Here is a 23,886-nt window from a genome sequence, read left to right as displayed (position 1 = left end):
TAGTGCTTAGGCATATGACTGTGTGTGAATTGCTAAATGAAGCTTGTACAAAGAAAAGTGGTTTAGGTACCCACATTGAGTAGAAATGTGCCATTTAAGCACCATTTAATGTCATATGACTGTTCTTTAAGAAACGTAAGCCCATAGGAAACTGACAGGCTGACGTGTTCTCATGTGGCACAATTAAAGATTCTTTTCTTTTGTCTTTTTCTTTTCTTTTCATTTTCACTTGTTCTTTGGTTAAGTCCAGTGTTTAAGACAATTTCATCAGCTTTGGGGAAAAATCATAGTTTTGGTTATAAGTCAAGCCTAATTTCCATTTCGCCAGGTTGACCTTGTTGATAATGCCATACATACACTGATCTTCCCAAAAAATGTAGGTAGCCATCTCACAAATTTTGTTTGTGTAATGTTGTGAAAAACATTACATTTTGTGCCGCAGACCAGTGCGAATTACTACTTCACACTTTTGCTGTGAGAGTGGGCTGGCAGATGACATAGAGTATTATGTTGATTTTTGAAAAGGGAAAGAAGCAATACAAACCCTGCAGCAAACATACATTAAAATGAGACTTTGTTCAAATGTTGCTGCGCTGATTTTTATTATTTCATGAAAATAATCCACCCACCATCACCACCCGCCTGCAGCAGATATCACAAAACTGCCGTATCTTAATGACATTTTGGACAGTGAAAATTTGAAGCTGGGAGCACTTTGAAATCTTTTCATAGACCTCCTCTGCTTTGTAGGCATCAATTAGCCTCATTTTCAGATCCTCAGTTGTTCAGAGGATCCCATGGCTGTTAAGTGTTACCACAAGATTTAAAGAGTCAGAACTTACCAGCTTTGGACCTGCCAAAAGCTGACAATTCTTCACTTTCCTTTCAAGTCCTAATTCATCAATTAAGGCCTAATGAGATAATAAACCTCTAAGAATTTTACAGCGAAACGAGAGCCAAACTTTTGCAAATGCCGCAGATGGGATTTAATTTCCCAGTGTTTGTTTTTTTGCTGCAAGGTCTGTATATACGTCTTGTCACCTCTTAAAATCAACTGAGGGCAGGCCGAACTTTTGCATATAAATGTAACCCGTCACAAATGACTGCGCTAGGGGAGAAAAAGCAATTCATGAAATAACAAATGGATAGCAGAGTTTGTCTACGGCGAGGTGTTCCTACTGTAAAAGAGAGCGGGGACCCATTTTGTGAGATTTGTTTAATAATTCAGCACGGCCTTAAACCAATTCACTTCAAATGCCCAGATGGTATTTTTATTAGGCAAATGCTCCATACTTGAAAGAAATAATTTCCTCGCCTTCCAAAACTGGCAGGGGTACCTTCAAGCCATGAGGAATTCACTGTGAGGAGAATCAGTCGTGCACGTCGGGTCCTAATTCACCAAAACAGTAATTTCATGGATGTATCTGTGCTAATGCCACAGACCAGATTGAAAATTAGTGCTTTGTAGAGCTATAAGTAAGATAATCTGAGCAGAAGGATGGATGTGATCTTCCTCACTGCGTCATTCTGAGGGGAAGTTGCACGGTCAGGCCATGGTCACGTTATGAAAAGTGCTGTGTTTGACTAATTAGGTTTAAGTGTCGACATGTAGCCTCGTCAGCCATCTGAATGAAGGGAAACTATTCAGACTTCAGGGGGGAAAAAAAAGTATTTTTCCCTGGAGGACCTTCTATGATTTGTTTTTTTTTTGTTTTTTGTTTTTTTTACAAGTAAGACTTGTTGCTTATTGCACAGGGTGTAAGTTTAAATCCTTGTCATACAGTTCCTCTGCCAAGATTTCCAGAGTATAATAAAAGCATAAGCACAATACCCCGAAGAGAGATGAGTGGAGTGTACTTCTCATATCTCTGACCTTACAAAATCCTGCCCTCTGGACAGAAACACCAACTGAGCTGTAGTCAACTACACTAGGAGTACTTCCTAATTATCAGCCTCAAGCAGTTTGTTTTGAAGATACCATTTAAAGGAAAGAAACCGAAGAAGAAGAAGAAAAAAAAAAACCTGTTCAGAGACCAGGTTTTTCTCAATACGGAACGAGTAACTGAAAATGAAGGAGTATGAAAGTGAATGGCAGGGACAGGGGCTGTGTTGATTGACACTGCAATACTGTCCTATTCCTTTTGATGAGATTAAATTGTCATGACCTCTCAGATATGGAAATTGAGGCACGGATGTGAGGCTTCGGAAATGTCAACATTATTAAACCAGTTAAAGCACTTAAAGGTGCAGTTAAGTCATTTCTCCCGCATTTTTTGACTTCGGCACAAAAGCTAAATATGTATAAGTTTATTATACTGTATGTAAATTCTAAACTTTATTAATAATAAAGTTTAATCCTGACGCTAAATTTTATTTTGTTGCAAATTATTATTATGGAACATGGTCATTAGGCTAAAGTAGTCACCCTTTTAAAAAAAAATAAAATATGAAGACCTATAACTGGAAATGATTTATAGACTTATAGACATTTCCTGTAGGTGATCACAGAGGCTCCTGATTCATTGTACTATTTATTTGAACCTTTCACTCACAATCAAAGTCTTATCCCGCAGTGGCCTATCACAGCTGCTTTAATAAAAAGCTAATATCTCGGGGGCTCTTGCTATACTTATACTGTGGATCAGGGGCAGAGGGGGTAAGTGGTGTGTGAAATAGACTCCAGTTAGCTGATGGACATATGAAAGGGCTCGGATGGTTGGTTGTCACTCACACAGCCAGAACCGCTTTTGCTCCATCTGAAGTTTAAAAAAAAATATGAATCTAAATTGGCTGGAAAATGCATTTTTCTACCAATAGATCCCAGAAGTGGCACAGGGCATCATCACACAGAGTCATTCGGAGCAAAGACGGTGCACACCGCCTTGCCTGCTCCGCCGTGCGGTAGGAGGGGTTGTAGTGACGCTGTTATCCAATGGGCACCGGCTTCCTCCGGACGGAGCGCAGCATCTCTGTCTCAGCGGCACTTTTGCGCCAGACAAGTACGGTCGGCGTCTCACTCAGCAGTGGAGAAGCGGAAGACAGCGCTCCGGGAATTACTGAGGTGTATTTGGCGAAGAAGACTAATCTTTTCCTCTTTTTACCCCCCACCAACACGCGGGTTTTGCAAAGATGAACGCTGGCTGCGTCATCTTGGCGTGCACCTTACTTGTGGGCGCATCCTCGGTAAGATGAGTTAATTTCTACACGTATAGTCGCCCTCACAGTACGGTGGAAGTGCTGCACTGCTGTAGTGCTTACTTCGGTTTTTGCAGCGCGCTGCAGGGGCGCTCGAAAGTGGCCGTTAACGGATCAGCTTTTGCGCTATGATGGCAACACGATTTGTGTAACAGAATCCCGTGTGGCCCATTTGAAGTTGGTAATTATGTCGGCTCTCACTGCAGTGGAAAAGTCACTGATAACTCTTCGCTTGCCTCCACATCCTGTCGTCCACACAAACTGCAGTGCATTATTGCAGAGGACAGTGGTTTCCAGAGGGGCTTCTCGTGCTGCTTGCTGCGATCAACTTCGTTTACGCACGTTTACGCGCTCTAATGTCTTCTTTTGTTTTGAGTTAAGGGTTTAGCGCCTAATTACAGACTTCGATTCAAGAGGCAAATGAGCAACAGTATAAATAGCTTATATATATATTTTAAATATCCAAACTCAGTCAAATGATGTACTTATTATTATGGGGTTTTGTTGAGGTGTGCTGATAGCAAAGCCGAGTTAGGGGGGGAAAGTGCAGTATAATTTCTTTAGAGTAGCATTGATGGTGCGATGAATAAGGTGCATCCCTGGGAGTGCATTCTTCCTCCCCTCTGTATAACGTGAGCCTACGGCTATGTCTGTATGTCAGCTATATATTTAAATGCATTTGGCTTTCACACATGCGCACAGACTTCAATCAGTGTGCAATGTATATATTGCATGTTTGAACATTTCCAGCTACTCATTCTCACCATCTTTCTAATGCTCATTTGTCCTGCCACTTATATTACTTTTCTTTGAGTTTCATTATACTCACAATGTGTGGATCACATTATTGCCTTAATGATGATGATTATGTTCCTTGAAATAGTGTGTCACGCATTCAGGGTGTAGTCCACCTCTTAGGCTCCTGCTTCTCTAAATCCTATGTAGACAATAGAGTAGGTTTAAAGTGATTTTTTTCCCTTTAATTCCTAATCTAAGTATCTCCCGTGAAGCTTGATGTATCTTTACAGTGAGTCTAAGCAGGTGCCTGCAGCTCTAGAGTTAGATTTCCACACTGTGACGGTCTGAATTTCAACGTGCTGTAGTCTGAAACAAATCATTCACTGTGGCAAGAGAGACTGTGAGATTCAATATCAACTCAAAGAGGCCGTGAGATCAGCTTGTGACCCTGGTGGCTGCAAGTCAATTTGCCAATCTTAACAGGCTGCCTTGTTTTATTCCTCAGGGGAGTAAGGCAGGCCAGCCCCTCAAACCCCCGTGCAGACCAGGCTTCTCCCAGAACTTCTACACGGTGATTGTCTCAAGAGACGTACTGCACGGCCAGAGCATTCTCAAAGGTAAGCCTGCCGCTGCTGGATCTCATTTACCGTCTGATGATAGTTTCTCTTCTTGGCCCAGATGTGTTCCTGACTTCATAGTGTGATCGAATGAGTAGGTTTGTGTATACTTTTGCGAGTGGTAGAAGGAATATATTATGGTGCGCGAATGACGTCTGACAACGCAAACTTGCCTGGGCAACCTAAGAAACCCATCTCGAGTACAGGGATATCATTTTATAATTAAGCAGAAGGCTTGGGGGAAAAAAAACAAACTCGCCATGCCATTAAAAATGATGACGGTGTGTGTGTAACGCATTCTGTTCAAGAGTTTCCATGTGGTGTGACGGCATATTGATAAATGAACAATTGCTTTACACTGCTGTAGTAAAAACAACACATTTGTTCTTTGTTTGATTGACTAAGCAGCGAGCTCACAGAGCAAAATAATCTAAATAGCTTCTTCCCCTTTCTGCACGTTGCAGCTGGAAAACTCCAAACTTTCTTCTTTTCTTTCCACTTTTCATTGTAATATGTTTTCCGTCCCTTTTTTTTTCCCTGTTTTTTAGAGGAATTCAATTCTGTTGTTGCTCGCTCCATTTCTTTTCAGTGGAGGCAGTGTACTGAATCTACAGAAGTTCATCTCCTGCCATTTAAAGGATGCTGCTTTTTCTTCAGTGTGTCTCTTCTGTTTGCTGGTGCATCCTAACCATATTGAAAATGAATCCCCCCCAGCCATATTCCTGTGTCCCAATTTGCATAACTGACAGATAAACAGCACCTTTGACATTTGCTGGATGTGCTTCTATAAAACAGAACTTCAAAAATTCTAGATGATGAAATTACCCCCAAGACGAGAAGAGAGGAGGCCGTGAAGTTATATTACTTCGGTATTTTGAGCATTGCGAAGCTGCACCAAGTTCCTGCTATGAGAGTTCAGGGACTTGGTTTTTAAATTGGGTCCAATATTTAGGTTGTTTCACATTTTCTTCTTTTTTTCTCACCCGTTGCAACTTACATCACTGTTATTCATACTTGTGGGTAACAGCTCAACAGCAGTGTACAATAAGCTTACCTCTCCCCTGACACTTTGCCTTTATAGCCGAATATTTGTCTATTGTTATGTGAAATGCTATTTGCCAGGAGGAAATGACATTCTCATTGTAACAGCTGTTCGAGCATTTTCTGACTGCAAGGAAAACAACTGAATTATTCTGGAGGTTATTTTGTTATTTAGGTAGCTGACAAGGACAGTGCAGCTGGTCAGTGGGGAGCCAGTTTGCCTGAAGGGGCTCAGGGCTCAAGGTTTCAGCCTGTTTAGAAATGGGCTCAGGCATCCTTACTGACCCAAGCAGTATTAACGGAGAGTGATATGTATCCAGACAGATATTGTATGTCGATTCCTCCTTTATGCTTGTGGGTGTCTCGGGGTGTGGGGGTGTTACATGCATGCGATTCGGTGTGGTGTACATATTAGCTGACGCTTGAATTCGAGAAAATGTCACAGCAACGCTCAGCTGCATTAGTTTGATGTATTTTACGTGGTGCGTCAGCTCCGGCTTTGATCCATATTGCCTTTGCTTCGAGTCTCCGTCTCTCACTGTGTCTGTATGCGTTTGTTCTTGGTAAAAATCAATCTCAGAACTATATTGTCTTCCTCAAAACTGCTATTCAAAAGGATATAGCTGCAGCAGCTTAAGTTCTCATGCACTGCCCAATGTGAATTGGCTAGCGTTACTTAAGGTTTGCATTCTATACAGTGGGACACAACGTGGGAGGAAGTCTTTAATAATAATTCCACAATATGTATAACCTGAATCTGTCACTTACCAAAAAAAAAAAAAAAAATGAATGGATGTAGAATGAAATTAAAGGAGGGGCTGGGATGCTCAAGAGCTGGCTATGGGGGTTGCTGGACTACTGAGGTCTGTGTGGCTGCTGTCTCCCTGGAGAGATGGACAGTGAGCAGTTGAGGAAAGGACCAAAAAGCTTTGGCCCAGCAGGTGCAGTGTGAACCAGGCTTCTGTTTCCAGTCACTGAACAATATGTGCGCCTCACCTCCTTTCATGCTGAGGTTGCAGGGGGAGTTGTCTTTCTTCTAGTTTATTGTTTTGATGGTGTGTGGGCAGTTTGGCAGGGCTACACAGTATTTTCCTGTCAAATTCATTAACAACAACCTGCATTTATTTAAGACTTTTGAAATGTTTTTCTCTATATCGTAGATGCATGCATGTGGCCATTTATGTCTGACCAAGACCCACAGCGTTTGCTTAAATGTCCAAACTGGTGTCCTGTAAAACCTTCTGTTACTGTTGACAGTTTTGAAATGCACACATGCAGTAATTAAAATGAATGGGCTACCTCCAAGGAACCCACTGGTTTTTAAAAATCTATTTCAGTGTAGACCAACAAAAATATAAATTGTAGCGTTTTTAAGTTTTTTTTTTTTTTTTTTTTTAAAGATTTGGATCCGCTTGTCCCCTTGCAGGGCCACTGCAAATCAGTACAAAGATATTCAGGGTGATAACATTTATCCTGTGAAGAAACAGTGTGGTCTCTTCCAGAATGAAAATGACACCATACATAAGGTGTGACGGATATATCATATTCTGTGGGATTGGCAAAAACAGATCGCAACCTAAGTGATCACCAGATATCAGACCAACATGTTAGACAGCACTCTCTCCCACCTTTGTCAAAACAAACACACACACATTGGAGTTTAGGGTCTGGTGGGGTTTCCACCTTTCCAAGAGAGGGCAGCATCTCATGACCCAACACTGTCCTAGAACATCTTACGCTCTGTTAATGTTTCACTCATCTGTACGCACATGTAGTCTATTTTATTTGTGAGGATTAAAGAAATAACATAGAGTAAAGGTTGAGTGAGGTAGCCACACTTGAACTGTCAGTTTAGCAGAGTTCACATTTAATGCCTTTAAGCCATAGCCTATCAGGGGACTCCGAGCTGCAATTCTATCTGCATTGGATGCTTTAAGAGTCCATGAGGGAGGGGAGTTTTCTCAAGCCACAAAGGATTGTGTAACCCTTTCTTTATAGGAATCTATTTGGCATCACCCTATATCTCACAGAGAGTCTTCAGGAGTGTCATGTTTCCTCCTCACTCTTTTTCATTTGTGGAGTCCTGCAGAGGTGAAACTGGAATATTCACAAATAAAGAAGGTATAATAATATTTTGTATTGCAGTAATACCTTCTTTTCTTAATGCTATGATATCTCAGATTTATCTTTATTGGTCATGATTATTATGTTGGGAATGAGAATGAATCAGTAGAGTGCATGTTTTTTTCTGGATTTGACAAAATAGAAACCAATAGACACTCTCTAAACACATTCTGCCATTAAAACGTGTCAGCAGTGACTGTTATTATTGGTATGGTTTAATATCCTTGCAGCTTTTCTGTACTTCCTCCTGTACAGTATAGTGCAAAAGTCCCGAGCCACCCCTCTCCTTTCATGTAGTCTTCAGGAGTAGGTCTCCAGGCTTCTTGAAGAACACTCAAACCTCTTCTTTGGATGTTGGCGGCCGTTTGTTCTGTTCTCTGTTGAGATGATCCCACACTGCTTCAATAATGTTGAGATCTGGACTCTGGGGAAGCTGATTCATGACTGTTTGTTCTATCCAGGTATGCTTGGGATCATTATCTTGTTGAAATCTTATTGAGTCCATTGCCTATCAGATGTTTTCTAGATGGTATTGCATGGTGGATCAAAACCTGACCTTACTTTTATGTGTTCTGAACTCCTTTAATTTTGAAAAGATCCACATAACCACTGGCTGAAATGTAACCCCAAAACATGAGAGAGCCTCCACTGTGTTTTACAGATGGCTGTAGATCCTCACTGTTTACGTCTCCTACTAAGAATGAGTAAAAAAGCAGCCAATGCCCAAAGGAAAAAATTGAAAGACCTTTAGAAAGCCTGGAGAGCTATTACTCAAGACCACTTTAAAATATGACAAGAAAGTCTGGCTCCTCGGAAGCAAAGTATAAAGAAATGACGGGTGCCTCCAGACTTTTGCACAGTACTGTAGGTAAAGTGAAATGTCTGCTCAAGTACTGAAAGGTCATTGTAGAAGTGCAATGCATCATTCAGTGTCCTCTTAAAACATTCTTCACTGGCTGAATAGGTTAAAAAGGCTGTTATTGCTTTGAGGTTGACCACAGAAGACCTTTGTTTAACTAAATCACAAATCTCTGCGCTGCCGCAAAGTTGTGCTGAATAAATCATCCCATGCTCCCGTGGATAGGTTTATCTGAGGCAGGGTCAGGATTGGAGGGGAAGGCAGTGGCACACAGGCGAGCAGACAGGCAGGCCCTGAGTCGTGGTCCGTGCAAATTCCCACTGTGGGCAGATAAGCCGTGAAAAGAAATATTCCAGTGATTGCACATCACTGTGTAAACCATCACCCCGCTCCAAGAGCCGGACCAGTCACCTAGGAACACGCACAAGGGGGATGTGGTCTCAGCACAAAAGAAATTGATTTGAAATACAGTTCAGTCAGGACGCTGTCTCTTTAAGTCACTGTGAGAGCATACTTGAAAAGACAATAGTGATGACTTTTGCCATTCCAGCAGCACAGTGAACACCGCATATTTCTCCCTGTGTTGGCAAGATTTGATGGATTCAGTAGATTCCAAAAAATCATATTTTTAAGCCTCACACTGAAGAAGACCACTTTATTGTGGGCAAAGGAAAAATAAAAGCACAGTGATGAAAACTCACTGTTTGTGGGATAAAAACATCAGGATAGACGTGCGCTTTATAATGTCATTGGCATGTTTTCACTTCCCCTAGACGATGAACTCGGAGATGAACTCGGTTATGAAAAAATATAATCCACAATAAGATGTCTTTCCTTGGTTCCTTCATCCTTGGGTTTTTAATTTAAAATTGGGTCTTGCGGTGCATACAGGAGAAAAATTAAACACACCGTCCTTTAATCTAAAAGATTAATTTAAGGAGGATTCGGCCTTCATCAGCTATACGCTTTCAGCATGGATTTCCTGTTGTTTAATTCCATCTCTAAAAGTTACACATACAGAATGGCTTGTAACATGACCCCAATTAGACTACAGCAGGAAAATCTGGCAAGGAGCCATATCTGCTTTGAAACAGCCAGCTCAGCGTTTACTCTAGCGTGGAGAACTTCTGACTCCTAACCTACTATCCAAAGTGACAGGGCTTTCATAAGTACGTCCAGACCCAAGAACTGGGGGTGAGTCGGGGGAGGGGGGGGGGGATTATGTTTCCAGGCATTTGATAAGCGGAATGCCATTTTCCTTCTGACTCACGAACGTCTCTCTTGTCCTCCGGAGAGTCTTTCATCTCTGCAGCCAGGACCTGCAGTCTGTGGCGAGCTGATAGAATACAGGTACAGAAGATGAGCCACATCATTTCTCTTTATCTCTCCTGCCTTCTTACCAAATCAAGCTACGCTCCTATATCCCTCAAACTTCCTACATACATGCTGAGCCAATTCCATCAAGCAAACCACCCAAGATAAAGTACAAGCCACAGCACAATGCTTTTTATCCTGTTTTGTAGTCATTTTCTCTTCGGAGGTAGTAAGTAAAAAAGGGGCTTTTGATAGATAGGAAACTGGCTGTCGGCAGAAATATCACCGCTAGGGCCTATTTGTGAATTTTAATAGCGCTAGTGGGCTGATCTTGACTGTGCCCCTCTTAACTGTATACTACTATTTGTTTAGTCTCGTGGTTAGTCACTGGGTCATGGCCTCTACTCTCATGGAGTTTCATTACAACACAGATAGCTTCATTGCGGTCCCGTATGATGCCCTCTGAGAGACGGCCGCGATTCATCTCGAGCTCTTTGTGTTTAGATGGCGATAAGCTGTCAGAGACAAACCCAACGCCTTAGACTCCTGCTGCATTTTAAGAGCACCGTGCAGTCTGTTTGGTGCGGTTATGCAGTAGATCTACATTTCCTGACAAAATAGAGGTGAGCTAATTGTGCCCTGAATACCAACCTTCAAATGGAGCTAACCACGATATTATCAGACCTGTGATTGCATCTGAAAGAGCTGGCGGCCGTGGGTTAAATCATAGAGTGATTATAAAGAAAAAAGGGAGAACTATGCACTTCTGATGGTGTTAGCCAAAAAGAAGTCCTTGGCAAGGGATTAGCGGATAAGAAATGAGGCTGTGTTGAATGGAGAACTGGAGACTTTACTACTGTATTTCAGGAGTTGAGACAAGGGCAGATTTACAGAAAAATATTCATGGGAAAAGTTTTAAGTATTTCTCAGAAACTATTTCCAGATTACACTTTGACCCTCCTCAATAGTTTTTTCGCACGTTATCAAAGTAGTTTTCTGAAGACGTGAACATTACCTCCATTGCTCATCTCCTTGTCTTCTGGGAATCCTATTTGCATTTGTTATTGAAAACCTTTTTAATTGACCACCCTCGCTCACAATCAATGTGTATTAGCCCTTTGCATCTCAGTGCACTTTAACGATCTGTGGCCTTGATTAAGACGCCTTTTTGTTGCAGGGCAGAAATGAACCATTATCCCACTAGGAGACCTCTGTTTCACCTTTTAGCTGCAAGTGTAACCCAGAATGTAGCAGTTCATTACTGAGGTTTTTTTCCCCTCCTGCCCTCTGGGCTTGCTGGATTTACATTCATCTAAATACAAATCAGGTGTTCAGTATTGAAGCGGTGATTCTTTAGCTGAAATTATTTACTTGCATATTATTATGCTTGTTTGTATTATCATGACAAAGAACACTTGAGTGTTATTTCAATGGATTATTAGATAGATAATAGTGATTACAATTAATACTACACTAACCCAGCCAACGAGTCGGAAAAGAAGGGAGTGAGAGCTCAGTGCAAGCCTTGTCTGCTTGAAAATAATGTGGAAAAGCTCAGTTTGAACCAATTTTCTGTTTTTGTTACCCGTCGGAAATTGTGCCTTTTCAAAGTCGTGATTGGCTTTGAGTCATGACAAACTTTCTTTTCTTTTCCTCCTTAGAAATGAAATCCGCTTGGCAATAAAAAAGCTGAAATTCACGTACTGTAGACTACATATATTCTCTGGCTGACCCCTGTGAAGTCGTACTTGAATGTTTAGCGTCGTCTGTGCCACTTCTGAGGTTGTGTATGTCTATAATTACTCTGGAGTGGATCTCGTTCAGAGGAGATGATTCGCCAGTCTTCGCACTCATTCAGCGCCTCTCCCGGACACCAAGAAATCAAGTGGAGGATGAGAGTTAGAAAGATAGAGAAGAAGGAGATGGAGGTTGAAAAACAGCATTCTTAAGCACCATCTTTCAAACGAGCTTTTTGTGCACGTTTGAAGGACACCATAACATTTCCATCACCTCATCAAGTTGCTGAAGGGCAGCACGGTGGTTAGCACTGTTGCCTCACAGCAAGAAGGTCCTGAGTTCAATTCTACCATCAGGCCGGGGTCTTTCTGTGTGGAGTTTGCATATTCCCTGTGTTTGCGTGGGTTCTCCCCGGGTACTCCGGCTTCCTCCCACAGTCCAAAGACATGCCCTTTGTTCAATTAACCTATCCCCACAATCTAAATTGCCCATAGGTGTGAATGTGAGTGCGAATGGTTGTCTGTCCCTGTGTGTTAGCCCTGCGACAGACTGACGACCTGTCCAGGGTGTACCCTGCCTCTCGCCCTATGACAGCTGGGATAGGCTCCAGCGCCCCCCGCGACCCTGAAAAGGATAAGTGAATGGATCAAGTTGCTGTTTTAGAATATGTGTTTACTGATGTCTGCCAACCAGAACTCTCTGGTAGGTAGACAACCATGCCTCCCTGTTTTCTTGCCCCTCCTCCACTCCCATGCCTGCGTCAGGGGCTCAAAGTGACTTATGGCTTCTCAGTTTCTTGATGAATTATGGCCAAGAAGTTTGACCTTGTGCCGCCACTTGACCTCACATGTCCTCCAACAGTCATATCCCCAGTCCAAAGCACTGGAAGAGATGAAGAACATGGCCCAATCAAAGTGATTTACGTCGGGCTAGACTAAAAGCATAGATCCTTCTAAGCTGCTAGTCTGTATTGCTCTGTACAGCCATTTCAGAAGCTATGGGGTTTTTGCTTAATTAAAAGACTACACTGTCAAGATGCCTTTGTTCTACAAACTCTAATATCAAAAAGGTCCCTCGCCTGAGAGAGGCTTGCACTCTACTTTGTCCTTTGGATTAATTCAGCTTGGAATCTATATTTGATCAGGGCACTCGCATGGTCTTGTTTTTGCTATATTCTCTGGTTCATTTTTTGTTTAATGGGTAAACACACAGTATATTTTGTGTACTAGCGTGTCTGCGTGTTTGTAGGCAGCGCTCCATCCAGAGGGTGATTATCTTAAATGGAGAAATTAAAGGATTACAAATCAGCCCTGTAATCCAGCTGTCAATCTCATGGCTCATTAGTAAGCAAAGGAGAGGGATGAGGGAAAGACAGAGATATGCGGCACACTGTGAGAGAGGCATACCTGTTTTATAGTGCTAAATCTGACAGTCACCCAGAAAGGAATTTTGTCTGCGTTTTTCTGTTAATTAACAACTTTCGTTGCTTTTCATTACCTTTAAAAAGAAGGATTGTTTTCACTGTGATTTTGACTGCAAAATTCAATTTGTCACCTACTGTGCAAGTGTGAAAACATTTTTTTTTTTGCATATTTGGTAAAATATACTAAATTAAAATAACATAGGCTGTGACATTTCGAATAGAAAGTGTCCGATTTTTACAACCGATACTGATAAACAGGTTTCAGTGATAAACAATATTTCCTGACATTTGCTATGTGTACTTATTTATTGATTTGTTTACGTTCCGCCCTACTCTGCTCGGATCAGCTGCTCCAAAGACATGTTGCGAAAAAGGAGGTTGCAGAGTGCCCTCTAGTGGACAAACTATGCATTATCCACACTCATAACATGGTTGAAGGGTGTTTCTACAATCTTTACTTTTTACATTTTTTTATTAGTTGTCAGAAATGCAATCCAGATCTTCAAATAGCAAATATTAGTTGATAATATTCAGATAAATTAGCTGGGCTCTATATTTTAATCATGTTAAACTGTCTAATATAGTTTGTCGGTGTCGTGTGTTGTCTGGCACTGGAACTTTGGTAGCGGGTTCTGTGGGTTTTCGGGGTGGGGTGTCTGATTCTGGTGTATCTCACTCTTAATCAGTTTGGTGTTTTGTTACATTTGAAGGTTAGGTTGACGACTTGAGTTACTTGTGGTTTTCCTCAGCAGCTTTTGCACTGTGGTGTGGTGCATTGTCCTGCTGAGAGGAGGTGGCTGATCTGCATATGGTGGTGGTGTGGGGGAACTTGGTCTGCAACAACATGTAGGTTTGGCGGTAACATCCACATAAATGCCAATGGCCCTCCAGATTTCCTAGCAGAACGCTTTATAACAAGATGTTCAGTGTTACGCACCTCACTGTCAGTGGTTTTAATGTCGCTAATGTTGAGTGCTGCTTCACCGTAGCTGCTACTCACAGTTGATGTACATAACGCGTATGTGTGTGCGTGCTGTAGATTAGCCTCAGAGTTAAAAGATATACAGCATCCAAACCATTTTTCACCAGGCTCTGAGGCACATAAAAGAAACAGTTTGGGAAACGATGGCACCATAAAAGAAAATAGAAACACAAATCTTGACTCCATCATGGAAGGAAGGGGGGAAATTACATTTCCTATGGCGGTGACGCGTTTTGGATTTGATTGTATCAATTTGCTGTCTATTTTGATCTAAAAAGAGGGCTCTGTGAAGGCTTATTTGCTCCTGCACAGTTACTGTGAATACCCACTGCTGGGAACTATTCCTCACATAGTTCTTCTCATTTAATTTAACATTCCCTGTCATCTGTTTTTTATTCTAACATTTTTCATGGGTTGTACTTCAGCTATGTATTTGTCTCAATTTAAGTTTATTTAAACTTTACACCTTTCTACTTGCACTTGCGTATAATCTTGTAGTCACGATACAGACAAAGTGTCAAGGTGTGTTTCTGCTAAATTTGTGGCATCTTCTACTTTTATAGCTGTGACTGGCTTGCTTTGCTGAAAAGATAATGTTGTTGCCACAGCATAGAGAATTTATGTGAACTTTCTGCAGGCAGAATGTTTCAAAGAGTTTATTCTGGCCTAGATTCAAGTGGCTGATTTGGAAATCCCAATATGAAGAAATGCTCCTTCCTGTTGTGATACAGATTTGATTGTGGGAGGTTGATGAATCTGCAAATATGGTTTGCTGACCAGAACAAACAAAAGAACTTAATCGATTCTGTATCCTGTATGCCCTCATTGCCAGTGTTAATGTCAGTGATGAATTATATTTTCCTTTGTTTTTATTACTGACTTTGTTTTCCTTCCGTGAACACATTATCTCTGCTGTCTATCTGTCTGATTTTCTCTTTCTCAGAATCTGAGGGAGCTAATCTTGCCATTACTGCTTCCTTTGTGAATCCAATTTCTCAAAATTTACTTGCCTGATTTATATTTAGAGCCGGCGTCAAGCAAAAGGATCAGGTCACATACACAAACGAACTCGCTCCCGTACAGTACTGCAGAGGTTATTTCATTAGTGCAGAGGTCCCTGTAGATGTTTGCAGAAATGTTAAATGTGCTATTAGCTTTGACCTCCCGATGGTTTCTTTTATACACAGCAATAATGCAGGTGGATTCGTTACTATTCTTCTGTGGAGAACAAAAAAGATATTCATTACTGTTATATATGCTGTTTGCACATTTTTTATGTATGTTTGTGGGCTATGTGGACAGGCACACACAATTGGTGGCTTAAAGCTGTGAGCAGTTTAAAGCCACCAGCATTCAACAGTCAGAAATCCACATGGAAAATCATTGTCATGCTAAAAATATCCCAGGCTCGCACATAAACATGTGTTTAGTTGTCTCTGCATAACAAAATGTAGTGTTTCAATATGTTTAAGTTTGACTTTAGGCAATTTATGCTTTATTTTTAGAGAGGCTGGTAATTTGCGGCGCAACGAGGGAAAATCTGGGGTTGAGAACCCACTTTTTTTTGATTGAAATGCGGGAGCAAATCAATATAGCCCTCCTTTTTCTGGCAGCATGCACTGCAGACACACGCTGGTAGCATCGATCACCGCTTCAGAAGAATCACAGTTTTCCTCTCTCGCTTTGCTCCGTCTCTCCGTGCGCCTCTCTTCCTCGCTCGTTCTCGTTCTCTTGTCTCTTGTCTCTTTTCTCTTTTCTCTCTGAAGCCTCGTTTAGGTTTTCAGATAAAAATAATAGCTCTGAGAACCAACAGAGAAGAGAGGGATGGAGGAGGAGGAGGGGCCGGTGGTGTTGGTGACAGTGTTTGTGCTCTGCGCCACAACCCAGCAGTAAGACAATAAGAGGCACTCTGACTAACTGTGGCCTCTGGGAATAGAAGCCTTCTTATTGCCATAAACAGCAATTTAGCCTGGGTAAAAGAAAAACGGATATTACTGTGTCATCATGATTACAGCCACCACAGGGCTGTGGCAAAGTGAATGATGGCTGTTTCGTCCAGGCATCTATTTAAATCCAGTGTCAAGTTTATAGCTGTGCAAACCAGTCTTAACATCAAGGCTAATCCGAATGATGACACGTCAGAGCTGCCACAGATAAGGAAATATGGTCTTGCACTGGAGTTTGTTCATATTCCTGTTTGTTCAAAGCACAGTATTTATTGCACTCTTGTAGTTTGCATACAACAGTTTATGTCTCTGCTTAAGCATGTCGCCTTGTGATTTGTAGCCTACAGGTTACTGTTGTCCTTTCTAATCTGGCTGTCTGAATTCTAGACCAGAGGACATGGAAGGCTTTGAACGGCTCCCTCAAAGTATCATTATGAAGCGGAGAGTTAAACGTCCTGCTTGAGTAAGCTCTCCTGCCCTGCAGGGCTGTAGACCTACTGCGCATAACTCACCTGTCATGAATAAACATGCGCCATCCATGGATTTCTGCTGGGTCTCCTGATTTCGCGTTATGATTCACCGCTCGATTTGCATCGCTGTTATGCTTTTCCAAGTTTATATTAAACTACAGAAGTACCATGTGATGCTCTGACCGCAGCGATGGTCATGGCTGTTATTTTTAACTGATGGCGTTACATGCTCGGGTCAGGTTCGGGGGCCCGTAGAGCTCATTATTGTAGAGCTAGGGTGGATGTTGGCAACAAATCAAGACCCTCTTCCACTTCAGCCCTGCAGCGTGTCAGATGAAATACGAGGAGGATGTCGGAGGAAGGCCTGAAACATCACTGCAGTCGTATGTGATCCACATAGCAAGCCGCACAACTGTTTACTCTGACAGTGAGTAAAGGACTGGCTTGTTCTCATTCTCCAGTTTTCAGTGTGACAGCTGTATAAAGAAGATCATTGAAAAAATAAGACAAAAATTGTTGACGCCACATGGTTTTCCTTTTTAGTGCTAATTAGAGTCACGTGCATGTAGAGACGTGGTTGCACTGTGGTTTATGAGAGTGAGATTTGCATGTCTGATAAAGTCGCTTGTTGAATCACCGCTATATTTGTTTTTGTGCTGTTAATAGATTTTGAACTTTGCACACATTCACATTTATCCTCCCAGCTTTTTTTTCTTCACACAGGTCGGGTGGGTTAGGTGTCATTTTAACACACACGCACACGCACACACACACACACACGCACACACACACACGCGCACAAAGCCATTAAAGGAAACAGCTGCAGGTGGAAAAGTTAAGCAGTTTTTACTCATATTAGAATTTCAACTTAAAGCCCTACTTTGGGTTTTTACACATCCTCTTTGAATGTTATCATCTCATTAAATGGCTGTTACGAGTGGTTATCGCTCCCATCTCTTATGATCATGTGATTGAGTGCGTGTTAAATCTCCACGGGGCATTTTGCACTGGCAACCTAGAAAATGGAGCTTTCTAAGCATAAGGTGAAACTATATATTTTAGCCCCTCCAAAACTGCCGCTCCACCCGATCCTACCCCAACTTAATGTTTACAAATTCGGTTTGCGAGGGGCAGCCAATGAAATGAAAGACAGCTTAAAGGAAGGCCAATGTTAAGGGAAGAAATGGTGAAACTGCACTGCACGGTAATGAGGACTAAAATAATAAGGATTATTCAAAGCTTCTCTACTAGATTATAAGAATAACAGTATAACAATAAAATCTACTTTAACTTAAAAACTTAAAAACACAAGGAAGCAACATTAGTTGCTCTTTCAGAGTAAACACCCTTTCTCGCGTACGTTTCCAGCAACATGCAAAACCCCAACAAAGTGAGACAAGCTTCTGAGTCTGAAAGTAATAGCTGATAAGATCGATTGGTGGAATTTTAATTAGCTGATAGCATCTCATCCACACCTGATGGCTTTACATCAGTAGCGTCATTGATAATGCAGGTTGGCTAATGGCTTAGCATGCGTGGTTTTCTGTTACAGCTACACAGGTTGACACATTCCAAAATGCAAATACAATCATTTTTGCTCTGTGGAATATTTTCACTCTCAATACTGTCAATTCGGTCCTTATTCATGGTGCATATTAGCAAAATCTTAGCATTTATTTATCATCTGCCATTAAATGGGTAGATGCAAAACACTAACTTTGTCCTGTTAAGAGGTGCTAACGGTGACAAAACGTGAGCTGCAACCTTCCAGTACTTGTCGATGCACTTTTCACAATATTCTCTTAATCAAGAATCACCTCCAATCATTTACATGTTTTAATATGCAAAAGCCTAAACCACTTGTCACCATATTTTAAAAGCATCCAAGAGAAATCAGGGACATCTCAGACATGCAGACAGATTCTTATGTTAATGAATTAAGGCATAGTATAATGAAGTGTGAAGATGCTACTAAATTGGAGACACTCCCACGCTGAATAGACACACACACTCAGACAAAGAGACAGAGAGAAAGCAAGACAGGATGATTTTATTTACTGCTGTAATTCTATCAAGCAAAGGCATCATCAGAAACGGGTCACACATGGGTCACGCTCTCTCCTCTCCTCTCCTCTCTTTCCCCACGGAAACCTTTTAGATCCAATTTGCAGTCGTCTTGTGCCCTTGTTGCTTTCTCTCCTAGCTTCAGAGTATTCACCAGCCTGAAGCTCTGTGTGAACTTCTCTTCACACTCTAGAGATTGTATCTGTCATTCCGGGGGGAGATGGAGCAAAAAGGGGATAAGATGTTGACAGGGGATGTCCCTCTTCACTGTTCTATTGAATATATGACACGTGGCACGTGCGCACTGTGTATAGTTCTGCGTGTGCACGTAATATGTGTGTGCTTGGATGCTTGATCTTACCCCTATTTTCAATAATCTTGCCACACACCACCACAAGTCAGGAGCAGGGCCCTAGCAGGCTGCATTCTAAATACTCTCAAGGCTGGAGGCAAAGCAACATGAATTTCAATGAATTATTAAACAGGATTATTTATTTACTTCCTCTGCGTCCTGAACCACCTAACTGGCAAATCTACATAGCATTTTTTTTTTTCGAACCTGTGGCACATTTGTATGCATAATTTACTCTCGTGGCTGAATATTTTCTTTAGGATGCCAATTTTAGTGCATTTTCCTTGCACCTTTGGGAATGATATTTGAATTGGTGCACTCCTGAAATTCAAATGGACTTTGATTGTACATTAGGTTGTACTCAACTTGGTGAAGAGATTCATTGTGAAATGTCAGCATAATTTCTTCTGTGGTACTCACACAGTACCTGTCAATTTTGGTTTGTTTTAGATTAATGGCACTCTGTGAATCGAGTGGTATTGTGAGGTGGGCGAGTTTGTGCCATATGTGTGTGTGTTGGACTATGTTGGCTGTAGGAAAAAGTCATGAATAAGCGAGCAGAGGACTGGAACCCTGCCAGCTTGTGAGACTCTGACGCACTGCAGATGAGCCAAACCTCCATCCATTCACATGGAGCGCTTCGTGTCGGGGTGATGACATTCTCCCACCGTCAGTGCGTTTGTCGGGATTTGTGCGTTTGTGTCGTCAAGTTTCTCTTAACAGATATTGCGCCTTTTTAAAGGCACAGTTAAATATCAAAAGTAAACTTCATAAGCAAACAACCCTATGAAGACTTAATGAGAAAATCTTGCTAATCCATGGCAATCAGCCGTATGTATTTATAAAGCCCTGCCTTGGGTCATTAACAGCACAGCACACATCAAACATGGCACCTTAATAAACAGCTACCAGCCCACGTAGAACTTAAGCTCAGAGTGTGTGACCTACGCAAATAGCGCACAGATGAAATGTACATCAAGGAAAATCAGATGGCACCATCATCCCTGCTGTCTGAGCATATTCCAGTGTGATGTGGAGTAGGTGTTAGGTCCAGGACAACACGCCTAAAAGTGCAGGGATGAAGGGAAGTTGATAGAGAAGGATGCTTCTTATATCGCTGGTTCGGCTGCAGTGTGAGCCTGAACTGTGACTATTTTGTATAAGGACTGAATTTGTTACGATTAATTAGACCCCTCAGGGATAATAAATGCATGCATTTGGTGTTCTTTGCTTATTGAGGAGCTGTTGTCGATTTAACTGTACTTTGATTACACACCTACATACTAAATGCTCTAAAAGAACAGTCCTTTCAGCTAGTCTTCATAATTAACTTTGCTAATTATTTTTTTACTTATGCATTGATGCTCACGTTGTATTGCACATGAATGAAATGGAAATGCAAATGGATGCAGCCTAAATGTCCTCAGTGGTAGAATTTTTAAAAATATTTGACATTCACCTGTCAGATTGTTTTTTCATTTTGAAGTCATATTTTAAATGCAAGTTCAGACTTCAAACTCGCTGTTCAAAGATATGCAAAATTCTGAGAGGAAAAAGACAAAAGTGGAGAACAAATTGCTTTCTCTTGGACTGGAACCCAGAAACCATGTTTCAGAGGGAGGAAAAAGGCACAGAAAGTCAAGAAGCCCTCCCACACAGAGGAAAAGCAAACTTGTGTACAGCTGTAGAGTAGCACATGACTTTCATCAGGTCCAAATGAAAAAGCTCACTGTAATAATTCGACTTTGCGTTATGATAACGATGCATCGTGGGTATTTCTTGCATTTATACGGAATATAAAGATGAGACACTTCTATTTCAAGAAAATAGGCAGGTATGATGTTATCACAAGAAACAGTCCAGTGTTGCTATGAATAAAAGATAAACTCAAAGCCTAACTGAGTTTTGTGGAAATCAGTTGAAACGTGGCTTTTGGACAGAAAATACTGCTAAAGAGGAAACTCGTAGAGCCACAGCTTGATGCTTTTTCCGTAAACAAAAGGTTTCACTGAAGTTGTCGAAAGCTTTTACAAAACTTGTAAAAAAAAAAAAAATGTATGAACCCAAACGCACAGTTTTATTTCAGAGTAACGGCAGATCAGGCTCTTCTCAGAAAACCACTCATTCTTCTACCTTTTTTATTTGTGCTCACATGCGGTAGCATCCTCTGCCCTCAGAATCTCACAGTGACAAGTTTGTTTTCTATTGTAATTAGAAAAGTTTCTTCTTATCATGACTTAAATGTTGCAGTAACCTTGTGTCATTATTATGAGAAAATAACTCTCCTTTCTTAGCCGTACACTGCTGTGTAGTTTAATCAAAGCTTCTTCAACCACCGTCTGCCACACAGTTGTTCAAGGGAAGGAATACGTTTCATCTGGCTGCAGAGTTTCGCACAGCTGGTGCAGAGAAGACCTCTGACCTCTACCTCTGTCTGACTAGGCGAGCCAGCAGGGTTCACATCATTGTCTCTTCCACATGTACAGTACGAGGTTGAGTGGAACCATGGGAAGTAGTTTGATGTGTGAGCTTCACGTGATATGTCCGATGGTGCTGAGTGTGGGGGCTGGGCTTTGGCTGCGGCCTCCCGTGGGAGCTTCACCTCTGAACCATTTGCTCCCGAATGTCTTTTTTTGAAGTCCTGGGGGAAGGTTAAGTGCTGACACTTATGTATAATGGCTTCCTCGGGTTATGTTATGTTTGGGGAAAGAGCTGTGCTGCGTTGTCATTTGTAGCCTTGTAAATGCTGTTGAATCAAATCCAGCTGGGCTGAGGCTGAGTGCTGCAGTGCTCAGGTTACACGGCAAACATAATCATTAGAGAAACGGTACTATTCAGCCCGGCATTGTGCTGATGCGCTCTGACATAAGGATATGTGAGGGAAGTTGCATTAAAAAAATCTCAGAGGGCACCTCCCTTTCATCACATGGCCACGCACTGCACCATCCACAGCAGGGTCTAAACAGAGGAGGGCTGAGCTGATGACATGCTGTCGAATAGAAACAGAGTTTAAGAACTGAGCTGGGTTAACACAGGCGGACAACAGCATTGCATCTGCTGCTCAGCATTCCTGCTCCTTTATCCAGCCTCTTTCACGCTCTTTTTTTTGTATACCCTTTGCTTTTTCAGTGTCTTCAACATCATTTTTCTTCTCGCTCTGCTCTTTGACATTTACCTCCCCCCTCATTACTCACCCCTCTCTCTGAATGCTCTTTGGTGTGGTCTCTTGTCTAGCTTGTGTTGAACCATCCTGTAATGCCTCTGCCTGTTTTATTTGTTTTACTGAATCAAGGCCACAACAGTGAGCTCTGACAGGCCTCTCCATCATGCTCGGTCTGGTGATTGATCTCAGATGGGCTTCATGAGACTAAGGACTTACGAAACAAACAAACAAACAGGGTACGCACGAGATGCCCGTGAAGCGTTTTGCACACACAAACACACGCTGTCGCACCGTCGTACTTCTCCCGGCGATAGTTGACGTCAAGGTAAAAGCTAAACGGTGAAAGTGAAATAACTGAATTTCTATGCTGCCTGTTGTTTGATGGCGATGAAGCATTTTCCAGCACGTTTCGATGTTATTAGTTGTGAGGACTCACAGTAAAAGCCCTTTTATTCACACTTATTAAGATTAGCCTCCATCAGCACATTAGCATGGATGCAGTGGCTTCTTGGCAAGAGCTCTACATCTTACATCCAACTCAATCATTTATGCTGGCCAGTGTTGGTGTCCAGCACCGAAAGATGGCACATGGGGAGGGGGAAGGTGGGGGCAGCAGCCTGCTCCTCAGATGTCCTCAATACATTGGTATAAATCATTATGGTTTTGAATAAATCCCATGTGCTGTGTATTACAATATTTCTTTAGAAATCTTTGGAAATTTTGTCTATGCAGTTCTGCACCTCTCTAAATCAGATAGCATTGATCCATCAAACCCTTTCAGCATCATTACCAAAGAGGAAACCTCTGCAGTTACCTCTGTTTGATTGCTACAAGAGTGAAATGAGATCCAAACTGCACGGTGGCCTGCTTTCTTTTGCACACGGGTGCTCCATTGATAACAAATGATAACAGTGGATTCTCAGAAGGTTGTTTGAGCAAAACGGTCGGCTCATTCGACGGGCCTGCAGTGGCACAGCTGTCAGAGTCAGCACTGTATTGGTGAGCATGTGCATACAGTGCAGGGGGTTTGTGTCTCCTGTGATAGAGGAGACACAAACCCCCTGCAAAAGGTAATGAAAAGAAACGAGAGAGGCGCAGAGGGGTGCAGAGTCAGACCTGAACAAATAGTCCCGAGACAAAACACCGAGCGACTAGCCTAATTATTCACAAACACTTTGAAAACTAATGATCTGAGTGTTAATACTTTTTTCTGATTGAACTCAGTCCCACTTTCTCTTTAATTTTCTTGCTCCGTTCACTGATGCTCTTTGACCTTTGGCATATTTCCTGCATAAACACATTCCATTAACAGCAAGTTACTTCAAGCAGATAATTTGCAGTCTGTTAAGGTTAACTGTGTTGAACTCAAATTACTTCCTAAAATTTCTCATAAGGACATTCACGTGTGAGCTTTCATATGCGAGCTCTTATTTCCATATGATATGAATTCCCTCTGGGACCCGTTACGGTTGCTCAGTGAAATGCCACCGAATGTGACATTTAGACCACTCAAAGTGCTGTTTCATTTCCGTAGAAAGGATCTGGAATTTATATGATTAATCTCTGGCCGTGCTCTTATGAGGGCTCTTATATCCATAAAGCATTGAGTCTGGAATGGCAGTCCCTTTCAGGGCAAAACATCAATAACTGAAACGCCAAGTCATTACTCTTTAATTGAATTGAAGTTGTACTTTTTTTCCTGGTTATTTGCTGGAACACTGGAATCACTTCTCATTAACATGAACTAACATCCACTATATCAGGCTTTCGTCAATTCAAAGCAGTAGTCTGTAGCAGGGTCTTTTCTTCCAATCAGCTGTGATTGACACGTGACACCAAGGTGGACGTGTTAATTAAAGCT

At 41.8% G+C, this 23,886-nt stretch overlaps 1 protein-coding gene across 3 annotated transcripts in view; it reads left to right on the top strand.

Annotated features, from left to right (window-relative positions):
• The first annotated feature begins 2,975 nt into the window (after positions 1 to 2,975).
• The window catches only part of cdh4 (cadherin 4, type 1, R-cadherin (retinal)), a 212,901-nt gene continuing 191,990 nt past the window's right edge, over positions 2,976 to 23,886 (top strand). For 2 of the 3 annotated variants that reach the window (XM_063474657.1, XM_063474656.1), the window contains exons 1-2: positions 2,977 to 3,183; positions 4,439 to 4,550. In XM_063474657.1, the coding sequence (XP_063330727.1) occupies positions 3,130 to 3,183; positions 4,439 to 4,550 (166 nt within the window). In that variant the 5' untranslated portion in view covers positions 2,977 to 3,129. Of the gene's footprint in view, positions 3,184 to 4,438; positions 4,551 to 23,886 lie in introns of all 3 variants that reach the window. The other variant, XM_063474658.1, reaches the window with a different exon arrangement.

The sequence above is a fragment of the Pelmatolapia mariae genome, linkage group LG5 (genome assembly GCF_036321145.2).
Source record: "Pelmatolapia mariae isolate MD_Pm_ZW linkage group LG5, Pm_UMD_F_2, whole genome shotgun sequence".
Taxonomy (NCBI): Eukaryota; Metazoa; Chordata; class Actinopteri; order Cichliformes; family Cichlidae; genus Pelmatolapia; species Pelmatolapia mariae.
Note: the sequence above shows the minus strand (reverse complement) of the source record. Positions and strands in the feature narration are given on the sequence as shown.